The following is a 26,689-nucleotide window of genomic DNA, read 5'->3' as shown; positions in this document are numbered from 1 at the left end:
GCGTACGTAGGCTAACCTTGCCACAAATAGTATATCCTAACAAAACATAACTTAATCTACCATAACCTAAACTAACATAAACATTGAGAAATGTTCACTAGCTAACCTATCCTAACTTAACCTAGCTAACCTATCATAACTTATCTAACCTGACTTAACCTAACCTAATCTAACGTTAGGTTAAGTTAGCCTATGTACGCGCGCGTACGTAGGTCAACCTAACCTAACATAACCTAACTTAACCTAACATAACTTAATCTAGCCTAACCTAACCTAACTTAAACATGGAGAGATGTTTACTAGCTAACGTAACCTATCTTAGCTAACCTATCCTAACTTAGCTAACCTAACCTGACTTAACCTAACCCAATCTAACCTAACTTAATCTAGTCTAATCTAACCTAACCATACTCGCTGGAAAATCCCCCCCAGGTTGACTTTGTATTTTTATGTTGTTACTACATGTTGTTACTTCAATAAAAATATTTTATGCATTACTTTGTTATATTTCTATTATCTTAGGAAACGTTAGCATGTTAAGTGCTTAGAATGTTTATTTTATGTAAGATAAATTTTATGCATGTAAGAATTTAGAATGTTTAAGTTGGAGATTTTTTATTTTCTTTGAAAAAAATTAGAATTGAACTATAACTTTTTTCTTTTTTCTAAGAAAATTCAGAAGAGAACTTTAAATTTCCTTGTGTCTTTGTGAAATTAAGAACTGAAGTGGAAGATTTTTATTTTCTTTGGAGAAATTAGAATTGAACTGTAAGTTCTTTAATAAAATTCAGAAGATAACTTGAACTTTCCATCTTCTATGAAAAAGTTTGGAACAGTATTTAAAATTTTTTTATCTCTTTGATAAAAATCTGAACTGAAGTGGAAACTTGCATGATATTGTGTCGTGTACAAAAAAAAATCTGAACTGAAGTGGAAACTTGCATGATATTGTGGCGTGCACAAAAGTTGTAAAGTAAAGTTGTGGTGAAAAGGATGGGTACCTCAACTTGTAAAATGGGTTTAGGATGGACATTAAGAAAGGAACTTGTTCTGAAATGTCTTTTGAAAAGTAGTGCTAGGTGTTGGGGCATTCAAAAAGCTGTAAAGTAAAGTTGTGGGTGAAAAGGATGGGTACTTCATCTTGTAAAATGGGTTTAGGAGGGATATTAAGAAAAAAAGTTGTAAAGTAAAGTTATGGTGAAAGGGATGGGGACTACAATTTGTAAAATGGGCTTAAGAGGGACATTATGAATGGAACTTGTTGTAGAATGCCTTTGAAAAGTATTGCATGGTGCTGTCTGTAAAGGATGGCTGCTACAACTTTTAAAATGGTTTTAGGATGAATATTAAGAACAGAACTTGTTCTGAAATGCCCTTTGAAAAGTATTGCTTGGTGTTGGAGCATTCAAAAAGCTGTAAAGTAAAGTTTTGGGTGAAAAGGATGGGTACTTCAATTTGTAAAATGGGTTTAGGACGGTCACTAAGAAAAGAACTTGTTCTGAAATGTCTTTGAAAAGTATTGCTTGATGTTGGAGCATTCAAAAATCTGTAAAGTAAAGTTTTGGGTGAAAAGAATGGATGCTTCAAGTTGGAAAATGGGTTTAGGAGGGACATTAAGAAAAGAAGTTGCTCTGAAATGCTTTTTGAAAAGTATTGCATGGTATTGGCGCATTCAAAAGAACCAAAAAGCTGTAAAGTAAAGTTGTGGGTGAAAAGGATGGATGCTTCAACTTGTAAAATGGGTTTAGAAGGGACTTTAAGAAAGGAAATTGCTCCAAAATGCCTTTGAAAAGTATTGCTTGGTGTTGAGGCATCCAAAAAGTATTAAAGTAAAGTTGTGGGTGAAAAGGATGGGTACTTCAAGTTGTAAAATGGGTTTAGAAGGGACATTAAGAAAAGAAGTTGCTCTGAGATGCCTTTTGAATAGTATTGCTTGGTGTTGAGATATCCAAAAAGCTGTAAAGTAAAGTTGTGGGTGAAAAGGATGGATGCTTCTACTTGTAAAATGGGTTTATAAGGGACATTAAGAGAGGAACTTGCTCTGAAATGACTTTTGAAAGGTATTTCCTGGTGTTGAGGTATCCAAAAAGCTGTAAAGTAAAGTTGTGAGTGAAAAGGATGGGTACTTCAAGTTGGAAAATGGGTTTAGAAGTGACATTAAGAAAAGAAATTGCTCTGAAATGCCTTTTGAAAGGTATTGCTTGGTGTTGGAGCATTCAAAAAGCTGTAAAGTAAAGTTGTGGGTAAAATGGATTGGTACTTCAAGTTGGAAAATGGGTTTAGAAGGGATATTAAGAAAGGAACTTGCTCTGAAATGCCCTTTGAAAGGTATTTCTTGGTGTTGAGGTATCCAAGAAGCTGTAAAGTAAAGTTGTGGGTGAAAAGGAAGGATGCTTCAAGTTGGAAAATGGGTTTAGAATGGACATTAAGAAAGGAACTTGCTCTGAAATGTCTTTTGAAAAGTATTTCTTGGTGTTGAGGTATCCAAAAAGCTGTAAAGTAAAGTTGTGAGTGAAAAGAATGAATGCTTCAAGTTGGAAAATGTGTTTAGAAGGGACATTAAGAAAGTAACTTGCTCTGAAATGTCTTTTGAAAAGTATTGCTTGGTGTTGAGGTATTCAAAAAGCTGTAAAGTATAGTTGTGGGTGAAAAGGATGGATGCTTCAACTTGGAAAATGGGTTTAGAAGGGACAATAACAAAGGAACTTGCTCTGAAATGTCTTTAAAGTATTTCTTGGTGTTGAGGTATCCAAAAAGCTGTAAATTAAAGTTGTGGGTGAAAGGATGGGTATTTCAACTTGGAAAAATGGATTTAGAAGAGACATTAAGAAAGGAACTTGCTCTGAAATGTCTTTTGAAAAGTATTGCTTGGTGTTGAGGTATCCAAAAAGCTGTAAAGTATAGTTGTGAGTGAAAAGAATGGATGCTTCAAGTTGGAAAATGGGTTTAGAAGGGACATTAAGAAAGGAACTTGCTCTGAAATGTCTTTTGAAAAGTATTTCTTGGTGCTGAGGTATCCAAAATGCTGTATAGTAAAGTTGTGGGTGAATAAGATGTTTACTTCAAGTTGGAAAAATGTGTTTAGGAGAGACATTAAGAAAGGAATTTGCTCTGAAATGCCTTTTGAAAGGTATTTCTTTGTGTTGAGGTATCCAAAAAACTGTACTGTAAAGTTGTGGGTGAAAAGAATGGATGCTTCAAGTTGGAAAATGGGTTTAGGAGGGACATTAAGAAAAGAAGTTGCTCTGAAATGCTTTTTGAAGAGTATTGCTTGGTGTTGAGAGATCCAAAAAGCTGTAAAGTAAAGTTGTGGGTGAAAAGGATGTTTACTTCAAGTTGGAAAATGGGTTTAGAAGGGACATTAAGAAAAGATGTTGCTCTGAAATACCTTTTGAAAGGTATTTCTTGGTGTTGGGGTATCCAAAAAGCTGTAAAGTAAAGGTCTGGGTGAAAAGAAAGGATGCTTCAACTTGTAAAATGGGTTTAGAAGGGACATTAAGAAAGGAACTTGCTCTGAAATGCTTTTTGAAAAGTATTTCTTGGTGTTGAGGTATCCAAAAGCTGTAAAGTAAAGTTGTGGGTGAAAAGGAAGGATGCTTCAACTTGTAAAAAGGTTTTAGAAGGGACATTAAGAAAGGAACTTGCTCTGAAATGTCTTTTGAAAGGTATTTCTTGGTGTTGAGATATCCAAAAAAGCTGTAAAGTATAGTTGTGTGTGAGAAGAATGGATGCTTCAAGTTGGAAAATGGGTTTAGAAGGGACATTAAGAAAAGAAGTTGCTCTGAAATGCCTTTTGAAGAGTATTGCTTGGTGTTGTGGGCATTCAAAAAGCTGTAAAGTAAAGTTGTGGGTGAAAAGGACGGATGCTTCAACTTGGAAAATGGGTTTAGGAGGGACATTACGTAAAGAACTTGCTCTGAAATGTCTTTTGAAAAGTATGTCTTGGTGTTGAGGTATCCAAAAAACTGTAAAGTAAAGTTGTGGGTGAAAAGGATGGGAACTTCAAGTTGGAAAATGGGTTTAGAAGGGACATTAAGAAAAGAAGTTGCTCTGAAATGTTTTTTGAAAGGTATTTCTTGATGTTGAGGTATCCAAAAAGCTGAAAAGTTTAGTTGTGGGTGAAAAGGATAGATGCTTCAACTTGTAAAAAGGATTTAGAAGGGACATTAAGAAAAGAACTTGCTCTGAAATGTCTTTTGAAAGGTATTTCTTGGTGTTTGAGGTATCCGAAAAAGCTGTAAAGTAAAGTTGTGGATGAAAAGGATGGGTACCTCAAGTTGGAAAATGGGTTTAGAATGGACATTAAGAAAAGAAGTTGCTCTGAAATGACTTTTCAAAGGTATTTGACTGTGTTGGGTAATCAAAAAAGCTGTAAGGTAAAGTTGTTGGTGAGAAAGGAGGATGCTTCATCTTTTAAAATGGGTTTAGAAGGGATATTAAGAAAGAAACTTGCTCTAAAATGTCTTTTGAAAAGTATTTCTTGGTGTTGAGGTATCCAAAAGCTGTAAAGTAAAGTTGTGAGTGAAAAGGATGGATGCTTCAACTTGTAAAATGGGTTTAGAAGGGACATTAAGAAAGGAACTTGTTCTGAAATGCCTTTTGAAAAGTATTTGTTGGTGTTGAGGTATCCAAAAAGCTGTAAAGTAAACTTGTTGGTGAAAAGAAAGGATACTTCAAGTTGGAAAAAGGGTTTCGAAGGGACATTAAGAAAGAAACTTGCTTTGAAATGTCTTTTGAAAAGTATTTCTTGGTGTTGAGGTATCAAAAAGCTGTAAAGTAAAGTTGTGGGTGAAAAGGATGGATGCTCCAACTTGTAAAATGGGTTTAGGAGGGACATTAAGAAAGGAACTTGCTCTGAAATGCGTTTTGAAAGGTATTTCTTGGTGTTGAGGTATCCAAAAAGCTGTAAAGTAAAGTTTTGGGTGAAAAGAATTGGTACTTCAAGTTGGAAAATGGGTTTAGAAGGGACATTGAGAAAAGAAGCTGCTCTGAAATGCCTTTTGAAAGGTTTTTCTTGGTGTTGGGGTATCCAAAAAGCTGTAAAGTAAAGTTGTGGGTGAAAAGGAACGATGCTTCAACTTGTAAAAATGGGTTAAGGAATAACACTATGAAAGAAACTTGCTCTGAAATGTCTTTTGAAAAGTATTTCTTGGTGTTGAGGTATCCAAAAGCTGTAAAGTAAATTTGTGGGTGAAAAGGATGGATGCTTCAACTTGTAAAATGGGTTTTAGGAGGGACATTAAGAAAGGAACTTGCTCTGAAATTCCTTTTGAAAGGTATTTCTTGGTGTTGAGGTATCCAAAAAGCTGTAAAGTAAAGTTGTGGGTGAAAAGGAAGGATGCTTCAAGTTGGAAAAAGGTTTTAGAAGGGACTTTAAGAAAGAAACTTGCTCTGAAATGTCTTTTGAATGGTATTTCTTGATGTTCAGGTATCCGAAAAAGCTGTAAAGTAAAGTTGTGGGTGAAAAGGATGGGTACTTCAAGTTGGAAAATGGGTTTTGAATGGACATTAAGAAAAAAAGTTGCTCTGAAATGCCTTTTGAAAGGTATTTCTTGGTGCTGGGGTATTCAAAAAGCTGTAAAGTAAAGTTTTGGTGAAAGGATTGGTACTTCAACTTGTAAAAATGGGTTAAGGAATAACATTATGAAAGGAACTTGTTCTGAAAAGATAAAGTGCATAAAAAAGTATTAAAAAATGGTGGCTCAGGGTCTCTTTGGGGTGCGGGGGGGGGCCTTTGGGGGTCGGGGGGGCCCTTGAGGGCGTGGTGGTCCTTTGGGAGCCCGGGGGACCTTTGGAGACCGGGAAAGGGCCTTTGGGGGTCCGGGGGACCATTGCTGGCGGGGTAGTCTTTTGGGAGCGCGGGGGGCCCTTTGGAGACGGGGGGCTTCCTCTGGGGTTGGGGTAGGGGGATCGGAGCCCTTTGGGGTTGGGGTAGGGGACCACACGACACTGTTCAAATACAACTTGTGTATTATAACGACCACAGAGTTTCACCCTCAAATCCTTTTCTAAAACATCTTTTAAAATCATCTTTTAAAATGTCTCTAACTGTTTTGCCGAAATAATTCCCTAAAATGTCTAAAACGGTTTCACCCAAATAATCCCTAAACGTAATTTCATCGTGTTCCTTTTGTTTTTGGCATCCCTGCGCTGTCACATTTCAAATTACTAAGAAACCCTTTCCCGTGTTAATCTATTCATCTTTAAGATGTTTCTTGGAGAATTGTTTCCATGGCGAAGTTTTATTAATATCTTTTGGAGTTCGACCATTAGAATTGTTTCCGGGGCGAAGACATTAATGTCTTGAGTCTATTCCTGGAGAATTGTTTCTGGGCGAAAATTTTTAATGTCTGACAGATGATGTCATTGGTTGATTGATTTGTCAAGAAAGGGGAATTAATCTGTTGTCTCTAAGGGGAATTATTGATTCACGAAAGGGGAACGTGTTTAACTGTATCCTAATTCCTGGACACCTTGAAATTCGCCTCGAGCGTGCACTTGGTCAAAACAACAACAACATCAAATAAATCGACCTTTGGAAATTTAGGTCATTGACCCACTTCGATTATGTAATCATTCTCCCTGGGGATTCCATGCCCATATTTGATGTGGGCGTGGGAGTTTTTAAAAAAAAGTGTCCGGATCGGGATTCGAAGGGGTATTGTGGGGGTCGGAGTCAATAAGGCCTTTCTACTCATATTTCGTTTTTGTCTCATTAATCTAACACCCAGAAAATTTTCCCCAGTACTTTCTTCCTTTTAAACTCAGTCCTTTAAAATATATAGAAAACCAATTTCTTTTTTTTTATATTTTCAAAAATAAATATACAACGTATGAAATATAAATCATTTCCCATAAAGTTCAAATTACACTGGCCTTTTAGAAAGTTTGAGAGGTTGTGCCTTATTCTTATAAATAAAAAAAACAAGTCTATTTTTAACTGACAGTAAGGAGCAACATTAAAACTTAAAACGAACAGAAATTATCCCGTATATGAAAGGGGCTGTCCCCTCCTCAACGCCTCGCTCTTTACGCTAAAGTTTTTTTTTGCTAAGAAAATAGAGTTGGGAGAAAGTCAAAATTTAGCGTAAAGAGCGAGGCGTTGAGGAGGGAACAGCCCCTTTCATATACGGAATAATTTTTGTTCGTTTTAAATTTTAATGTCGCTCCTTACTTTCAGTTAAAAAAATTTGTTTTTTTAGTTAATTTTTGAAAGTTTTTGAATTAATGCAGCTTTGATTTTGGCTCACCGTACATGAATAATTAAAATAAAATTTGAATATTAATTTTCCTCTTTTTGGCTAATTGACTTTCTCGAAATTTTGTTCTGACGTAACTTACGAATTAACTTACGTAACGAATTTCTATATTAGTATGCTTTTATTACGTATATTAGGGAGTTCGCTCCCTTGTCAATACCCCACTCTTTACGCTAAAGTTCGAATTTTGTTCGAATCAAAACCCCTGAATCACAAAGGCCGGTTAATTGAATAGATAGCTCTTTTGAAAGTACTAAATAACTTTAGCGTAAAGAGCGAGGTATTGACTTGGGGGAGAACTCCCTCATATACGTAGTAATTTCATTTCGCTTTAAGTTCTAATGTTGCTTCTTACTTTCAGTTGAAAAAACTTTTTTTAAAATTTAATTTCTGATCGTTTTTTTTTAAATAATATTGGGAAATCCGGTGCCCCCTTCACATAAATGTCTCTTACCCCAAGGAAACATCCTCCAAGGAAAGATTCTCCCGAGCACCCCCTCCTCCAGCCCCCCCCACCATAAAAAAAATCCTTCCTGAAAATGTCTGTATACTTCCCAATAATCAATACAATATGTAAACAATGGGCAAAAAGTACAAAATTCCACATTTTTGAAACTTCTACAGTAGGGTTCTCTGATACGCTGAACCCGATGGTGTGATTTTCATTAAATTTCTATGACTTTTAGGGGGTGTTTTCCCCTTTTTTCGAAAATAAGTCAAATTTTCTCAGGCACATGACTTTTAATGGTTAACACTAAACGTGATGAAGCTTATATTTGAAATCAGAATAAAAATCTTCTGATGTATCTATTGGTATCAAAAATTCCGTTTTTTATAGTTTCGGTTACTACTGAGCCGGGTCACTCCTTACTTACAGTTCGTTACCATGAACTGTTTGATTCGTTGCAGCTCTTGTTTGCAAGCCTTTAATACCATTGCAGTTTCCTTTTTTTGTTGGTGTTGTTGAAACTCACACTACTGGAAATGCAAAAGTTTTTCAGGTATCACAAATGAGCTCTTAGAGATTTAAGTAGGTTGTTTTGCTCCTTTTCAGATTTGCCATGGTAATTCATTTTAATATCTGCTCGTTTTGGGTTTCAAGAATTCAATCGTAGTACTATCTGTTTATATTAAGATTAGTTATACTCAGAATTTATATTTGCCATTTCAGGTTGTAATATCGCTCTTTATTTCACTTTGAAAAACCACGTTCAGGAGCAGAGTTTTTAATCATCCCTAGTATAATGAATATTACAAATTCAATAACGACGTAATGATTTTCACTATTTTGTTGTGTGTTTGTGTGTGACTGTGTGTGTGTGTGTGTGTGTGTGTGTGACTGTGTGTGTGTGTGAGCGGTGCATGCGCTGTTTATTTTTTGTCTACTCAATAATTCATTGACATAGTATGATGAATATTGCAAATTCCATGACGACGTAATTAATTTCACTATTTTGTTGTGTGTTTGTGTGTATGTGTGTGTGTGTGTGCGGTGCAATCACTGCTTATTTTTCTGTCAACTTGATAATTAATTTAGATAGTATAATGAATATTGCAAATTCAATAACCACGTAATGATTTTCTCTATTTTGGTGTGTGTGTGTGTATATGTGTGTGTGTGTGTGTGTGTGTGTGTTTGTGTGTGTGTGTTTTTTTGTTTATTTGTGTGTGTGTGTGTGAGCGGTGCATGTGCTGCTTATTTTTCTGTCTACTCGATAATTCATTGAGATAGTATAATGAATATTGCAAATTCAAAAACAACGTAATGATTTTCACTATTTTGTTGTGTGTGTGTGTGTGACTGTGTGTGTGTGTGCGTGTGCGTGTTTGTTATTAACAAAATTTGTAATTTATTATGCACCCGTTTTATAAATAATATTACAAGCAAAATTTGTAATTTGTTATGCATCTGTTTTATGAATAATGCTATAAGCAAAAGTTTGTAATTTATTATGCATTTGTTTGATAAATAATGCTATAAGCAAAAAATTTGTAATTTATTATGCATTTGTTTTATAAATAATGCTATAAGCAAAAAATTTGTAATTTATTATGAATTTGTTTGATAAATACGAATCCAATTAAGAAAAAAAACAATTGTTTGATAAATCCGACTAAGAAAAAAAAATAAATAGTGTGCTATAATTGTGATAAAACTTTCCTCAAGGAAAAGAAACTCAATCTAGAATACAGAAATTTAATTAAGGAAATTATGAAAAAAATGAACAAATTCTTCATTAACATTCATTATCGATTGAAGTCGCTTCCTAGACAGACAATACAGCAATTTCACAAAATCTAAGTATAAGAGTGATTAAATTTTATATTAACATCTATTTCTCGGATACATAGGAAAAAGCTGACAAAATCTAAGTTTTAGAGTGAATAATTTTTTTTATCAACATCTTTTGTCATATACATCGGATAAAATTGACAGAATCTAAGTGTCAGAGTGAATAGTTTTTTTTAATCAACATCCTTTGTTAGATACATCAAATAAAATTGACAAAATCTAAATTTCAGAATGAATAAATGCTTTAACAACATCCTTTATCGGATATGTCGGATAAAATTGACAAAATCTAAGTATCAGAGTGACTAAATTCTGTATCAACATCCTTTTCTCGGACACATTGGATGAAATTGACAAATTCTAAGTGTTAGAGTGAATAATTTTTTTTATCAACATCCTTTGCCAGATACATCGGATAAAATTGACAAAATCTAAGTATCAGAGTGAAAAAATTCATTATCAAGATCCTTTGTTGGATATGTCGGATAAAATTGACCTAATATAAGTATTAGAGTGAATAGTTTTTTTTTTAAAGACATCCTTTGCCAGATACATCGAATAAAATTGATAAAATATAAGTGTCAGAGTGAATAATTTTTTTTATCAACATCCTTTGTCAGATACATCAAATAAAATTGACAAAATCTAAATTTCAGATGAATAAATGCTTTAACAACATCCCTTATCTGATATGTCGGATAAAATTGACAAAATCTAAGTAGCAGAGTGACTAAATTCTATATCAACATCCTTTTCTCGTATACATAGGATAAAATTGACATAATCTAAGTGTCAGAGTGAATAAATTTTTTAATCAACATCCTCTGTCACATACATCAAATAAAATTGACGAAATCTAAATTTCAGAATGAATAAATTTATTATCAACATCCTTTATCAGATATGTCAGATAAAATTGACATAATCTAAGTATCAGAGTGACTAAATTCTATATCAACATCCTTTTCTCGGATACATAGGATAAAATTGACATAATCTAAGTGTCAGAGTGAATACATTTTTTTATCAACTTCCTTTGTCAGATACATCAGATAAAATTGACAAAATCTAAATTTCAGAATGAATAAATTTATTATCAACATCCTTTATCGGATATGTCGGATAAAGCTGACCGAGTCTAAGTGTCAGAGTGAATATTTTTTTTATCAACATCCTTTGTAAGATACATCAAATAAAATTGACAAAATGTAAATTTCAGAATGAATAAATGCTTTAACAACATCCTTTATCGGATATTTCGGATAAAATTGACAAAATCTAAGCATCAGAGTGACTAAAACATCCTTTTCTCGAATACATAGGATAAAATTGACAAATTCTAAGTGTTAGAGTGAATAATTTGTGAATAAATTTTATCGGATATGTCGGATAAAGTTGACCGAGTCTAAGTGTCAGAGTGACTAAATTCTATATCAACATCCTTTTTTCGGATACATAGGATAAAATTGACAGAATCTAAGTGTCAGAGTGAATAAATTTTTTTTATCAACATCCTTTATCAGATACATCGAATAAAATTGACAAAATCTTAATTTCAGAGAGAATAAATTCATTATCAACATCCTTTGTCGGATATGTTGGATAAATTTGACAAAATCTAAGTATCAGAGTGAATAATTTTTTTTATCAACATACTTTGTCAGATACATCAAATAAAATTTAGTCACTCTGATACTTAGATTTTGTCAATTTTATCCGACATATCCGATAAAGGATGTTGTTAAAGTATTTATTCATTCTGAAATTTATATTTTGTCAATTTTATTTGATGTATCTGACAAAGGATGTTGATAAAAAAAATTGTTTACTCTGACACTTATATTTTATCAATTTTATTCGATTTATCTGGCAAAGGATGTTGTTAAAAAAAAATTATTCACTCTGATGCTTAGATTTTTCAATTTTATCCGACATATCCGACAAAGGATGTTGATAATGAATTTAATCACTCTGATACTTAGATTTTGTGAATTTTATTTGATGTATCTGGCAAAGGATGTTGATAAAAAAAAATATTCACTCTGATACTTAGATTTTGTCAATTTTATCCGACATATCCGACAAAGGATGTTGATAATGAATTTATTCACTATGATACTTAGATTTTGTCAATTTGATTCGATGTATCTGGCAAAGGATGTTGAAAAAAAATATTCACTCTGATACTTAGAATTTGTCAATTTTATCCTATGTATCCGAGAAAAGGATGTTGATAATGAATTTATTCATTCTGAATTTAAGATTTTGTCAAGTTTATTTGATGTATCTGATAAAGGATGTTGATAAAAAAAAATTTATTCACTCTGACACTTGGATCCTGTCAATTTTATCCTATGTATCCGAGAAAAGGATGTCGATATAGAATTTAGTCACTCTGATACTTAGATTTTGTCAATTTTATCCGACATATCCGATAAAGGTTGTTGTTAAAGTATTTATTCATTCTGAGAATTAGATTTTGTCAATTTTATTTGATGTATCTGACAAAGGATGTTTAAAAAAATTTATTCACTCTGACACTTATATTTCATCAATTTTATTCGATGTAGCTGGCAAAGTATGTTGATAAAAAAAAATTATTCACTCTGATACTTATATTTTGTCAATTTTATCCGACATATCCGAGAAAAGGATGTTGATAATGAATTTATTCATTCTTAAATTAAGATTTTGTCAATTTTATCCAATGTATCTGGCAAAGGATGTTGATAAGAAAATTTATTCACTCTAACACTTAGAATTTGGCAATTTTATCCTATGTATCCGAGAAAAGGATGGTGATATAGAATTTAGTCACTCTGATACTTAGATTTTGTCAATTTTTTCCGACATATCCGATAAAGGATGTTGTTAAAGCATTTATTCATTCTGAAATTTTATCACAATTATAGCACACTATTTATTTTATTTCTTAGTCAGATTTGTATTTATCGAACAATTGTTTTTTTTTCTTTGAGGAAAGTTTTATCACAATTAAAGCACACTATTTATTTTTTTTCTTAGTCGGATTTGTATTTATTAGACAATTGTTTTTTTTTCTTAATTAAATTCGTATTTATCAAATAAATGCATAATAAATTACAGATTTTTGATTATAGTATTATATACAAAAAAAATGAATAATAAATTACAAATTTTTGCTTATAGCATTTAGAAATATTTAAAAAGCTTCTAATGTAGAATTTTGGAAAATTTTGAGTTTGGGGCAAAGGAGGATTTCAAAAGCATCTTCCCATAATATAAATTACCCCCAAAAGTCATTTCTGATATTTGTAGCGCCCTATGTCCTTTTTATACAAAACTTAAATTTCTTCCCAAGAAAATATTTTGAATACGATTTGAATGTATATAAATTCTAAGTTTAGTGTACTATTCTTTTAATTAACGATTTTAATAACAACTTTATCTATATTTTCAAAGTGTCTTGAATCAGACAAACACATGTGTTATTAATCTATGTGATAACACGAGCGTGCGAAGTCTGTTTTCAAAAAACTGACAGTTTCTTGTAACACAGATGGTTCTATTTAGATCGGAAAAAGACAACACATCTTAAATGCACGATGGGAAACTGACATTTTTGAAGGAAAAGAACCAAACTTGTAAACAGAGGGGGAGGAGGAGGGATTTTATTTACATAATGGAAAAAAGAGCGTACTTTACGTTTTCTAGCGACTATACTCATCATATTGTGGGGTTTGTATTGTTGGGGGGAAGGGGGCCATGCCCCCGAATTTGAATTTACTAGTGGGGATGGTAAAATTATTCTATTTGGAAATAAATTAAGAAATTTACTAAGCTGTACTCACATTGTAAATTGATGTATCCATTGCTTCAATGTCAATAATATCTAATGTATTATCCATAGTATGTTAAATCATTATTAAAATTTAATCGTAAGGTATGGCCATTATATACAACATCTCAAGGACGAATAAAAAATCTCTTCTCTTATTTGTAACCAATCACCAATCAAGTTATCGTATATTGAGCAAGCTCCGCTGTCTCTGATTGGCCCTTAAGAAAACGGATGTTGTCTAAAAAACCAGTCTGGTTGAAAAACTTGGAGTTGAAACAAACTTGTGTGGGGAATCCCCGCTCATACTGCTCGCTTTTTTGCAATGTGTAGGAACCAGTGGGGAATCCCCACTCGTTTGGAAAGGTACCAAGGAAAGGCAAGCAAATAGCATATAGTTTTAAAACGTGCTTGGCCACTTTATAGGTAAAGAATTGGTCGCTTTTTGCAATGTGTAGGAGCCAGTGGGGAATCCCCGCTCGTTTGGAAAGCTACCAAGGAAAAGCAAGCAAATAGCATGTAGTTTCAAAACGTGTTTAATCACGTGTATAGGTTCCATAGAATAACATTGGAAGGCCATGTGAGAGGATACACACTCTCTTTGAAAAGGTGTAGAGCATCAAGCAAATAGTATGGGAATTCCTAGGGCATCAACCAAAATGGTACTTAGCAATCTACTCACATCACTGAACATAATTTCATGAAAAATCAAGTGAATCAACTTAGTTATATCAAGCATTAAGATAAATGCCTATATAAACCATTCATCTTGTATAGATTATGTGACTTTTCAGGAACGATCGCACCATCGTGCGGCATTACTTCCTTTACAAGTATAAACCTAAATATATAGTTTTTTGATACTTTCAAATCCATTGGCTATCTCAGAATTTTGAATCGACAGGAACTTGGCCCTCTTTGGGGCAGAATTGTAAGGGCACAATGCTTTTGGTCACTGAAAAAAGAGCACTAGAACTTTTAGTTTCTATTCGAATGATCCCACTCTTAATCTTTCAGGACTTTGGCTTGATACGATCATCCCTGGAGAAAAAATTACTTGACTGTTTGGGGGTGTCCTCCCTCCTTTTTCAAAAACCAGTAAAATTTTCTCAGGCTCGTAGCTTTTAATGGGTAACAGTAATCTTAGTGAATTTTATGTATTCCTTTGATACATCAATTGTTACCCAATTTCCTATTTTAGAGTTTCGGTTACTATTTGCCAGAGTCGCTCCTTACTTCATGTTCGTTATCATTAAACTTTAGTTTCATGGTAGTATATTTATTCAGGCCAGTAAATTTATTCTTCACCAACTAGCTTTGGTGGCGTAATATGCAACAAAAAAAATATTGTTCTCATGCAGTAGGGTAGTTTTGGCTCTTTTGCCAAATTTTGAATGTTGCGGATTTCAAATTCCCATCCAAAGACTAAAATCAGAAGCTGAAGAACATAAAGACATGCCAAGGTCGTTTGTCAGACTTGACAAAATGAACTTAGTGGAGGGCATACATTGCACCATGTTTTGAATTAAATAAAAAAGAAGTACATGTCTTTGCAAATGAAATTAAACATTATTTTAAAGCTTCAAGCTAATCAAAACTATTCCGTGTATAAGAGGGGCTATACCTTCCTGAGCCCACGATCTTTACGCTAAAGTTTTATAGTACTATACTGATAGCATTTATGGATAGGTGTATTTCAAAATTGCCTTCCATATATATATATATATATATATATATATATATATATATATATATATATATATATATATATATATATATATAATATGGAAGGCAATTCGCCCTCAGCTGTAAGTATTGACATAAGAAATTGTCAACCAGCCCCTGTCAATACTGAATTTCTTGATACTCTAAATAGAACGCACCTGAGTTTTTAAATCTATAGGTAAATTCAAAGGACCAAGACCGTTATTTCATAAATTAAATAAAAAAACAAGTTTTTTTTTAACTTAAAGTAAGGAACGACGTTAAAACTTAAAACGAATAGAAATTATTCCGTATATGAAAGGGGCTCTCCCCTACTCAACGCTTCGCTCTTTGCGCTAAAGTTTTTCATTGTTTAAAAAAAACAGTTTTGAGAAAGTCAAACTTTAGCGTAAAGAGCGAGGCGTTTAGGAGGGGACAGCCACTTTCATATACGTAATAATTTCTGTTCGTTTTAAGTTTTAACGTCATTCCTTACTTTCAGTTAAAAAAAAACTTGTTTTTTTTATTTAATTTTTGAACGTTTTTGAATTAATGCAGGTTTTGATTTTGGTTCACTTTACATGAATAATTAAAACAAAATTTGTATATTAATTTTATTTTTATTTGGTTATTTGGCCTTCTCGAAACTTGTTTAATTTTATGTACGATCGTTTATATTAGAAATAAATATATGTAACTTACGAATTAACTTACGTAACGAACTTCTATATTAATATATTTTTAATTAGTATATTAGGGGGTTCGCCCCCTATTCAATACCTTGCTCTTTAAGCTAAAGTTTGAATTGTGTTCCAATTCTTTAAAAATGATCCCTTAATCACAAAGGCCGTTAATTAGAATAAATAGCTCTTATGAAAGTACTAAAAAATCTTTGGCTTAAAGAGCGATGTATTGACTAGGGGGCGAACCCAGATCATGTACGTAATATTTTTTGTTGTTTTAAGTTGTAGTTTTGTTCCTTACTTTTAGTTGAAAAACTTGTTTTTTTTTATTTAATTTCTGATCTTTTTCTTTAATAATGCTGGGAAATCCGGCACCCCCTTCATAGCAATGTTCCTTCCCCCATGAAAACTTCCTTCATGGAAAGATCCTCTCATATTACACCAACCCACTCCTCCCCCACCTACCAGAAAAAATCCCCCCCTCAAAACGTCAGTATATTTCCCAATAAGCAATACTATATGTTAACATTGGGTAAAGTTCATAAGTTCCAGCCCTCCCCCGGGGACTTAGGGGGATTAAGTCATCATATAAGACATAGTTATCAAAGAAAAAAATGAGCGTGGGAGGGGGCCTAGTTTCCCTCCTTTTTTTGGTCACGTAAAAGCGCACTAGAACTTTTAATTTCCGTTCCAATGAGCCCTCCGTGGCTCATTGTAACACGCATTCATGATCTTTCTTCTGACGAAAAATGCAAAATTCCCCATTTTTGTAGATAGGGGGTTGAAAACTCTACAGTAGGGTTCTCTGATACGCTGAATATGATGGTGTGATTTTCATTAAGGTTTTATAACTTTTAAGGGGCTTTCCCCCTTTTGTCTAAAATCAGCCAAATTTGTCTAAAATCAGCAAAATTCCACATTTTTGTAGATAGGGAGTTGAAAACTCTACAGTAGGGTTCTCTGATACGCTGAATATGATAGTGTGATTTTCATAAAGGTTTTATAACTTTTAAGGGGCTTTCGCCCTTTTGTCTAAAATCAGCCAAATTTTCTCAGGCGCTTAACTTTTGATGGGTAAGACTAAACTTGATAAAACTTATATATTTGAAATCAGCATTAAAATCCTTTTATGCATCTATTGGTATCAAAATTCCGTTTTTTAGAATTTCGGTTACCATTGAGCCGGGTCGCTCCATACTTACAGTTCGTTACCACGAACTGTTTGATAGGGCATTCCCACTCTTTTTAGTAATGATTTGTTCTGGGATGGCCATGAAGGTTTCAAACCAGTCTTTAGCATCTCTTCATATTCAGGCCTGTCTAGTCTGTGTCTATTTAACCTTATTAAATTCAATCAGAACTTAAGCATCAAAAGATACTTATGGAGCATTAAAGAATTAAGTAAAAAAATAAGTTTTTTTCGGTTGAAAGTAAGGAGCTATATTAAAGCTCAAAACGAACAGAAATTATACTATACATGAAGGGTTTACCCCACTCCTTAATACCTTACTCTTCACGCTAAAGTTTTTAGCACTTCTACAAAGGTTCCTATTGTAATTAAGTGGCTCTTAGGTTTCAGGAGCCCTTCTTAAGAATTGGGACAAACAGTCAAACTTTAGTGTAGGGAGCAAGGTATTGAGGATGTAAACAAACTCTTCGTGTATGGAATAAGTTCAATTCAGTGGCTTAGAGAAGAAAGGTTCAGACCAAAATCCTCAAAAAGCAGCTGAGCCATCCTAATATTCTGGACTTACGTAGCTTAAAGTTTATGGTTTAATCGAGTTTGATTAAGCATTGCAGCACATTCGGAGCCCACATTTTACCACAAATGGTAAACCTTCCATTACAGCAATAAAAGAGCATGACATGTCCTTATGATGTTTTCATGTGAACTCGAAATCTGGACACTTGACATGCATATTGTCGTCCTCAAAGGGAAAGGGTATATCGTGCCCAATTACTCGTGCCCAAAGGAAACGGGAAAAGATGCATGCATCTGCATGATTTTAAAGGAGAGCTAAAATTATGAAAGCAGTCTTTTTTCTAGGATTAAAAAAAAAAAAAATCATACACATTGCATCACAAATTGAATGCAAACTACTAAGCGGTCGTGCCAAACCCCAGAGAAGGGGGGGGCACACGCACCATACGTTAGGGCACTCTCATCTACAGTGATCTGTTTCATCTCTCTCTCTCTCTCTCTCTCTCTCTCTCTCTCTCTCTCTCTCTCTCTCTCTGTATCCCCGTTCAATGTCATATTCACTAAATTGATGCAATCTCAACAAATTTCAAATTTAGATACATCTTCTTTCAGATATTGCAGAATATCGTTTCAGTGGCGAAAAAAAAGAAGCAAAACGAGACCATCCTTTCTCATTTGAAATTACATCAGAATAGCATCAAATTATTATCTTTTCAGGACCCATTTTTTACTAAACCTATACCATGGCAAACAATAGCGATAAGATCATTTCCGCAAAATTCTATTTTGATGGTGGATACAATTTTTGGGATATTGCCAAAGGTGTTACTATTTACGATGTGGCTACAGATGATCTAAAAAAATTCTTAGACCCACACTGGTACAAGTTTCCTGCTCTTCACCCCTTGTGGTACTATTCGTTTGGCCTCGTATACACTGTTTTTGGTGAGTTATTTGTCTTTGTTGGTTTCATCTAAACCTGACAAAGAAGACCAATGACTTAGTTCTTAGGAAACACTATTGAATCAATTTCTTTTTTATTACGTAATTCACCACGTCAAGTTCACCCATTTCTGTGTTCACACGGTAGGCAAGATTTAATTTTTAGACAACACAAAAGTTGAAAGATATGTAAAAAAAAAAAAAAAAGTAATCGCATAAGGAAATCCAGATAATTATTTTTAAATAGTCTTTTTTGATGTTTGACGAAAGAAATGCTCGAGAACTGCAAATTTGATGGCTTAAAATGGGTATTTTTGTAACTGTTTTGGCTTAATATAGCCATTTATGCTCTCGAAATTGTTGTTTAATTTAACAAGTTCGGATAAAAGTAAGCAAAAACTAGACAAAACCAAGTGGTCCATTTTCTTTAACCATTTTTGGTAATTACCCCCGACCAAAATTTGCCGTAATCCCCTGTTCTTAAGTAATATGAGATTTCAGTCTTACAATGACCTCCCCCCCCACTTTGTGCCCGCCTGCAGTTAACAAGATTCCTAAGATTTTATATATTATGATTAAGGCGACGAGTGACAAGAAAATTATCGGCATAAAACAAATATAATATAATAAATGAAGGGACAAAGATACGAAGAAGGTAGCAGAAAATAAAAAATGTATCACAAATCAATGATACTAAAGGAGTATTCGAAAATTTTGTAAGGGTAATATCTAGTGTTGCTTATGTCATTTTATTATTTTCATTTTATTGATTAAAAATATAGCCTGAAATCAGTACCCCTCAAGGTTCTAAGTGGCTTCTTATGCAAGACCATTTGCAAAACTAAAGCTGTTGAATATTTTCCCATGTCACTTGGAAAATTTTTGAATAGAATAAAACTTAGTGAGCTGAGATGAATGACTTTAGTTTTCGAGCCGGGACTCTAGCTCTCGCTTCTCAATTAGCTTACTTGTGTCTTACTTTGCAGGGCAATTAAGGCATTTTTTTAAGGACAAAACTGAAAACTTTCATAAGAAAAACTTTCATAAGAAAACTTTCAGAAAAATAAAATTTTTTCTCAATGAGAAAAAATTTTCTCATTGCAAGAAAATTTTGAGTATCTTTTTCCGGATCCCTTAGAATACCGTCGTGTATTTTTTCTATTTCGTATCACAGTTTTAGTATAATTCGTCTTTCGTTTGTTGTTTTGAAGATTCCATAGTGCAAATCTATGCTGCTCTTGATTTTCACCCTTTTTACCTTTTTCCACTACTTAACCCAAGTGGTCTAGAATTTGCTGTCTAACAACCAGCAGTTTTTCAATGGAACTAATTATGCCACCTGAATTGGGTTTGTCGTTGAATAGATAATAAATGCCAATGCGTTGGTTTCTCCATGACGCCGTACGACTTTTTGCAAATGACAAAAGTATTTTTTTTTTAGCTCAAGTAATTCTTAGACCACGCTGCCTTTCCACTACAGATTTTAATAAATAAAATAAGAAAGATAAGAACGAGTATAATATTCAAAAAAAGTTGTGGAACAAAAAAAAAATTCCCTTTTTTAACTTTAATAAATCAGAAATCATTAAGACTTTAAGGAATAAATATCAGCATATGTATATTAAACTGACAATGTCCATTTATTTGTATTTTTTCAGTAAAATACAAATTATGCATTGGCCTTGAGAAGGCATAGGGGATAGGAGCCCTATTCATGTTAATTTTTGCTCGTTTTTATTTTGACTCTTTTATTTGTTCTAATTTCTGTTCGTTTTGGGTTTCATTTATTTACTGCTGCTGATTTGTGGTAGTTTTACGCTTGGTAGATTATTTGATTTTATTTTGCTGATTTTTGGTTTAATGGATTTATTTATTTTTACTTGAAAAATTTATTTTGTCGGAATTTTTTTTAAAATTAGTTTCTGTTCGTTTTATATTGACATAGTATTTTTCAGGGAAAAAGAAAATAATAGTTTAACTCTTTTGGTTTTTCTGTAAGAATTTGTAGTCTGGCCTGCTATTTGTATAGCAGGCTGCTTTGATGCTGGAGAAGCTTTTTCAACAATTCTTTACAACATACTTCCTTTTTTTCCTTCTTTGTAAAATCTTGGCACAAACAGTATTGTTTAATTTAGTTTTATACCTCCTCTAGTTGAACTTAAAAATAAAACTCAATACCATTCTCCAAAAATTCTATCCATGCTCTTTGACAGTCTGGATACACTTACACTGCTTTGATTTGGCTAAATTGTAAGAATATAGTTGTAATAGTAGCCCCGAAAGTTTGAACTTGATACCTTCAGTTGTTCTTGGGATATTGCTGATATGTCTTATTGGTAACCAGCATACATACAGTGCGCTTTGGTTTAATTTTAAAACAACATTTAGTTTTTAAGCATAAAGGGAAAATTGTTTAACTATGGGGGGTTGACCTACCCAATAGCCATAGAAATGTAGTTTCTGGACCGTTCGGCTATGCTGAACCAAATGTCTCAAGATTTTTATTAGAAATTTTTGGAAAATAGTGGGCTAAAGAGCTGATTACCCTCCAATCACTTTTGACTCTTAAAAAGGCACTAGAATTTTTAATTTCCAATCCAATTATCTCCTTTAAATATTTCAATAATATTTCTAGCTATGATATAGATGCGCTGCCTATGCTATTGCTTAAATGCCCTTTTAGTACCTGCATACATGTAGTTTTTTCGTTTAACTGAACCTCCCCCCCCCCCATATTTATGCAAATATTGTCTTTTGGTTAGTCCAACATTCCCTCAACAATCCTTCTCATTTTTAGCTTCATACACAAAACAGTTCCTAAGATATTGCTGATATGCCCTTTTGACAACCTGCATACGGATGGTGCGTTGTGATGAGTTTACCTTCACCTAAAAAATTCCCTGGAAATTTCACCTTCACACCCTTAGACCTTACCTTAGTTCCTCCGGCGTGATTAGTGTCTCATAGGGTGTCGACGAAGCCTCTCCACTCGTCCCGGAGCGATGCTGCAGCGGTGACATCTTCCCATTCAGGTCTTAATGAGGTCTCAGCCATCCTCAGATCTCGGTCAAAAGATCTCGGTTCACCGCAAAGTGTTCTTTGGACGACTCCGTCTTCTTCTGTCGCCTGGTTTCCAATTGTAGGCTGTCCGAGGAAGGCGGACCTTCTTTCAGGCAGAGTATATGTCCTAAATATGTCGATCTCTTCTGCCTTAGAACAGCAGTAATGAGAGGCTGGCCAGTTCTATTACGAACTTCAGAGTTACTAACTCTCTGTTGCCAGCTTGTACTTAAAATTTTCCTTAGCCACATATTTTCGAATGCAAGAATTCATTTTCAAGCTTTTGTTTCGTTTTCCAGCACTCACTAGCGTAGAGGAGTATGGAGAGAGCACATTGCTATTGATGAGCCGTAACTTCAGTCGTAAAGAATATTTGTTACTCCTCAAAATGGACTTTAGTCTACTAAAAGCTCGGGTTGACTGACCAATTCTGCATTTAATCTCGGACATTATTTCACCATCACAATCGATCCAGCTACCCAGGTATTTGAAATCTTTCACCAGTTCACATTTGTGCACTTGTGATGCAAAAAAAGCGGTGAGTTTGTGATGGACATGCTCTTTGATTTGTCAACGTTAACTGTTAGTCCAACTTTTTATGAATTTTCTATAATTGCGTCAAAAAGCTGCTGTAACCTCTGTTTAGAATATTCTAGCAAGACCACATCATCCGGGAAATCCAAATCGCATAGTTGCTTACTGCTTTCTTTTACGCCACATACAGAGTTTCGTCTTAATATGCAGTCCATTATAATCACAAAAAAAATGGGGAAAGTACACATCCCTGATTGACACAAGACATGATCTTGAAAAATCTGGTTGTGCCATTCTAGATCTTGACGCAGCACTCAGTCTCTTCGTATAGGAAGATTATCATGCTCACTAGTTTTTCTGGCACCCAATAGTACTTGAGGACTCTCCACAAACATTCTCGGTCAACTGAGTCAAATGCCGCTTCGAAGTCAATAAATAGTAGGCATAGCTTGCTGTTCCATTCTTTTGATTCCTCGAAAAGTGTTCTCAGTGCAAAAATCAAGTCAGAGCACGATTTGCCGCTTCCAAAACTATGCTGCTCCTCTCACATATGTGTATGTAGTGCATCTCGAATCCGGCACAATATAATAAAAGCCAATAGTTTGCATGGTGCTGGCAGATGGTTAATACCTCTCCAATTATCACACAAAATTTTGTCTCCCTTTTTGAAGATTTTCACCAATATCTCCTTGGTTCATTCACGGGAAACCTTCCCTATATTCCATATATTGGTGAAAAGGCAAGCCACACTGATAGACTTGTTCTTTGTGAATACTTTAGCATTTCTGCTGAGATTCCATCTATGCCAGGAGCTCGTCCATTTTCTTTGTTTGTTTTTTTTTCTACATAAATGACCTTGGCAGAGCTTGGCCGGTCTGTATTGATGTCGAGCTGTAAAAATGGGGTATCAGTTTCATTTTGTCGGTCACTGGGTCTCGGTCTCTTAAATAATTTCTCAAAGTGGGCAGCCCAGCTTTCGTCAATTTTATCTGGATTTGATAAACTTACTCCATTCTCGTTGTTGACCAGGGTGATTCTGCTGCTCTGTTTCCCAACCATCTTATTAGTTAGCCAGTAAACAGTCATGTAATCCCCCTTTCTAGTAACTTCCTCTGCTTTAGTAGCTTTATTTTCAAGGAAAGTCTTTTATCTGTCTTAGCCCTCTTTTTAATTACTTTGTCCTTTCCCTGTAAAGTATCTGTGAAGCTGACTATGGACTCCGTGTGGCAGCAGAGAGTAAGGTCTGCTTAATTACCTTGAGCTCGTTAATTAACATCCATGTGGTGTCTGAGATCCACCTTTCCTTTGGTTTCTTCCTAAAATCCAGCTTTTCTTCAGCAACCCTAGTCTATAGACTTTTCACGATGTCCCATCTCCTTTCAATGCTTTCCAGTTCACTGACTTCCACTGCTAGGGAATCAAACTTATCTTTCATTATTCCTACCCTAACCTATGATGAGTGTCATCATCCCTATCATAGGCAGCGCGCTAGCGCTGCCTAAGTAAAGAACGATGTGGGCACAATGTGTTTTTGGTTTCTCCATACCCGGGCACTTCGTATCGAAGGAGTTGTCGTAGAAACTTCAAAATGGGCTCATTCGATAGGAAATGGGAGTGGCTAGTGTCCTTTTTAATAGTCAAAAGTGATTGGAGGGCAACTATCCCCCCCCCCACGCCCATCATTCCCCCAAACACATCTAATCAAGATTTTGAGATAGCCATTTTGTTCAGCGTTGTAGTTTTCCAGAGAGAAAATATGTTTTTGTGGAAAACACTCCCTCACAACCCTTAGGGCAAGGGTTTTAAGTTATGCCCTGGGGGCATATAAGGCTTTTATAGAAAGCGTTGTCGTAAAAACTTCAAAAAAGGCTCATTCGAAAGTAAATTCAAAGGGATAGTGGACTTTTTATTAGTCAAAGGTGGTGGGCGGGCCAATAGCCCCCCCCCACGCCCCTCATTCCCCCCAATACATTCACTCAAAATTTTGAGAGAGCCGTTTTGTTCAGCGTAATTGATTTCATGATAGAAAATATGTTTTTGAGGAGGATACTCGCCCACAGCCCTCAGGGCAATGGTTTTAAGTTATGCCCTGGTGGCAGGTTTTTAAAGAAGGCGTTGTCGTAGAAACTTTAAAACAGGCTTCTGGACCGTTCGGCTATGCTGAACCAAATGTCTCAAGATTTTTATTAGAAATTTTTGGAAAATAGTGGGCTAAAGAGGGAGGCTGATTACCCTCCAATCACTTTTGACTCTTAAAAAGGCACTAGAATTTTTAATTTCCAATCCAATTATCTCCTTTAAATATTTCAATAATATTTCTAGCTATGATATAGATGCGCTGCCTATGCTATTGCTTAAATGCCCTTTTAGTACCTGCATACATGTAGTTTTTTCGTTTAACTGAACCTCCCCCCCCCCATATTTATGCAAATATTGTCTTTTGGTTAGTCCAACATTCCCTCAACAATCCTTCTCATTTTTAGCTTCATACACAAAACAGTTCCTAAGATATTGCTGATATGCCCTTTTGACAACCTGCATACGGATGGTGCGTTGTGATGAGTTTACCTTCACCCCAAAAATTCCCTGGAAATTTCACCTTCACACCGTTAGACCTTACCTTAGTTCCTCCGGCGTGATTAGTGTCTCATAGGGTGTCGACGAAGCCTCTCCACTCGTCCCGGAGCGATGCTGCAGCGGTGACATCTTCCCATTCAGGTCTTAATGAGGTCTCAGCCATCCTCAGATCTCGGTCAAAAGATCTCGGTTCACCGCAAAGTGTTCTTTGGACGACTCCGTCTTCTTCTGTCACCTGGTTTCCACTCGTCGGCTGTCCGAGGAAGGTGGCCTTCTTTCATGCGGAGTACATGTACTAAATATGTCGGTCTCTTCTTCCTTAGAACAGCAGTAATGAGAGGCTGGCCAGTTCTATTACGAACTTCAGAGTTACTAACTCTCTGTTGCCAGCTTGTACTTAAAATTTTCCTTAGCCACATATTTTCGAATGCAAGAATTCATTTTCAAGCTTTTGTTTCGTTTTCCAGCACTCACTAGCGTAGAGGAGTATGGAGAGAGCACATTGCTATTGATGAGCCGTAACTTCAGTCGTAAAGAATATTTGTTACTCCTCAAAATGGACTTTAGTCTACTAAAAGCTCGGGTTGACTGACCAATTCTGCGTTTAATCTTGGACATTATTTCACCATCACAATTGATCCAGCTACCCAGGTGGTATTTGAAATCTTTCACCAGTTCTATATTTGTGCACTTGTGATGCAGAATAAACGGTGAGTTTGTGATGGACATGCTCTTTGATTTGTCAACGTTAACTGTTAGTCCAACTTTTTATGAATTTTAAATAATTGCGTCAAAAAGCTGCTGTAACCTCTGTTTAGAATATTCTAGCAAGACCACATCATCCGGGAAATCCAAATCGCATAGTTGCTTACTGCTTTCTTTTACGCCACATACAGAGTTTCGTCTTAATATGCAGTCCATTATAATCACAAAAAAATGGGGAAAGTACACATCCCTGATTGACACAAGACATGATCTTGAAAAATCTGGTTGTGCCATTCTAGATCTTGACGCAGCACTCAGTCTCTTCGTATAGGAAGATTATCATGCTCACTAGTTTTTCTGGCACCCAAGAGTGCTTGAGGACTCTCCACAAACATTCTCGGTCAACTGAGTCAAATGCCGCTTCGAAGTCAATAAATAGTAGGCATAGCTTGCTGTTCCATTCTTTTGATTCCTCGAAAAGTGTTCTCAGTGCAAAAATCAAGTCAGAGCACGATTTGCCGCTTCCAAAACTATGCTGCTCCTCTCACATATGTGTATGTAGTGCATCTTGAATCCGGCACAATATAATAGAAGCCAATAGTTTGCATGGTGCTGGCAGATGGTTAATACCTCTCCAATTATCACACAAAATTTTGTCTCCCTTTTTGAAGATTTTCACCAATATCTCCTTGGTTCATTCACGGGAAACCTTCCCTATATTCCATATATTGGTGAAAAGGCAAGCCACACTGATAGACTTGTTCTTTGTGAATACTTTAGCATTTCTGCTGAGATTCCATCTATGCCAGGAGCTCGTCCATTTTCTTAGTTTGTTTTTTTTCTACATAAATGACCTTGGCAGAGCTTGGCCGGTCTGTATTGATGTCGAGCTGTAAAAATGGGGTATCAGTTTCATTTTGTCGGTCACTGGGTCTCGGTCTCTTAAATAATTTCTCAAAGTGGGCAGCCCAGCTTTCGTCAATTTTATCTGGATTTGATAAACTTACTCCATTCTCGTTGTTGACCAGGGTGATTCTGCTGCTCTGTTTCCCAACCATCTTATTAGTTAGCCAGTAAACAGTCATGTAATCCCCCTTTCTAGTAACTTCCTCTGCTTTAGTAGCTTTATTTTCAAGGAAAGTCTTTTATCTGTCTTAGCCCTCTTTTTAATTACTTTGTCCTTTCCCTGTAAAGTATCTGTGAAGCTGACTATGGACTCCGTGTGGCAGCAGAGAGTAAGGTCTGCTTAATTACCTTGAACTCGTTAATTAACATCCATGTGGTGTCTGAGATCCACCTTTCCTTTGGTTTCTTCCTAAAATCCAGCTTTTCTTCAGCAACCCTAGTCTATAGACTTTTCACGATGTCCCATCTCCTTTCAATGCTTTCCAGTTCACTGACTTCCACTGCTAG

The 26,689-nt window shown here is 35.0% G+C and overlaps 1 protein-coding gene across 3 annotated transcripts in view; it reads left to right on the top strand.

Moving 5' to 3' along the window:
* The window catches only part of LOC148946219 (compound eye opsin BCRH2-like), an 89,386-nt gene that overhangs the window by 21,447 nt on the left and 41,250 nt on the right, over positions 1 to 26,689 (top strand). For all 3 annotated transcript variants that reach the window (XM_089098310.1, XM_089098309.1, XM_089098308.1), the window contains exon 2: positions 18,176 to 18,403. In XM_089098310.1, coding sequence (XP_088954436.1) covers positions 18,202 to 18,403 — 202 coding nt within the window. In that variant the 5' untranslated portion in view covers positions 18,176 to 18,201. The remainder of the gene's footprint in view (positions 1 to 18,175; positions 18,404 to 26,689) is intronic.

This window comes from Artemia sp. Qi Xiang Cuo, chromosome 12 (genome assembly GCF_049724085.1).
Source record: "Artemia sp. Qi Xiang Cuo chromosome 12, ASM4972408v1, whole genome shotgun sequence".
Classification (NCBI taxonomy): Eukaryota; Metazoa; Arthropoda; class Branchiopoda; order Anostraca; family Artemiidae; genus Artemia; species Artemia sp. Qi Xiang Cuo.
The sequence above is the reverse complement of the archived record's forward strand: the minus strand, read 5'-3'. Positions and strand labels throughout refer to the sequence as shown.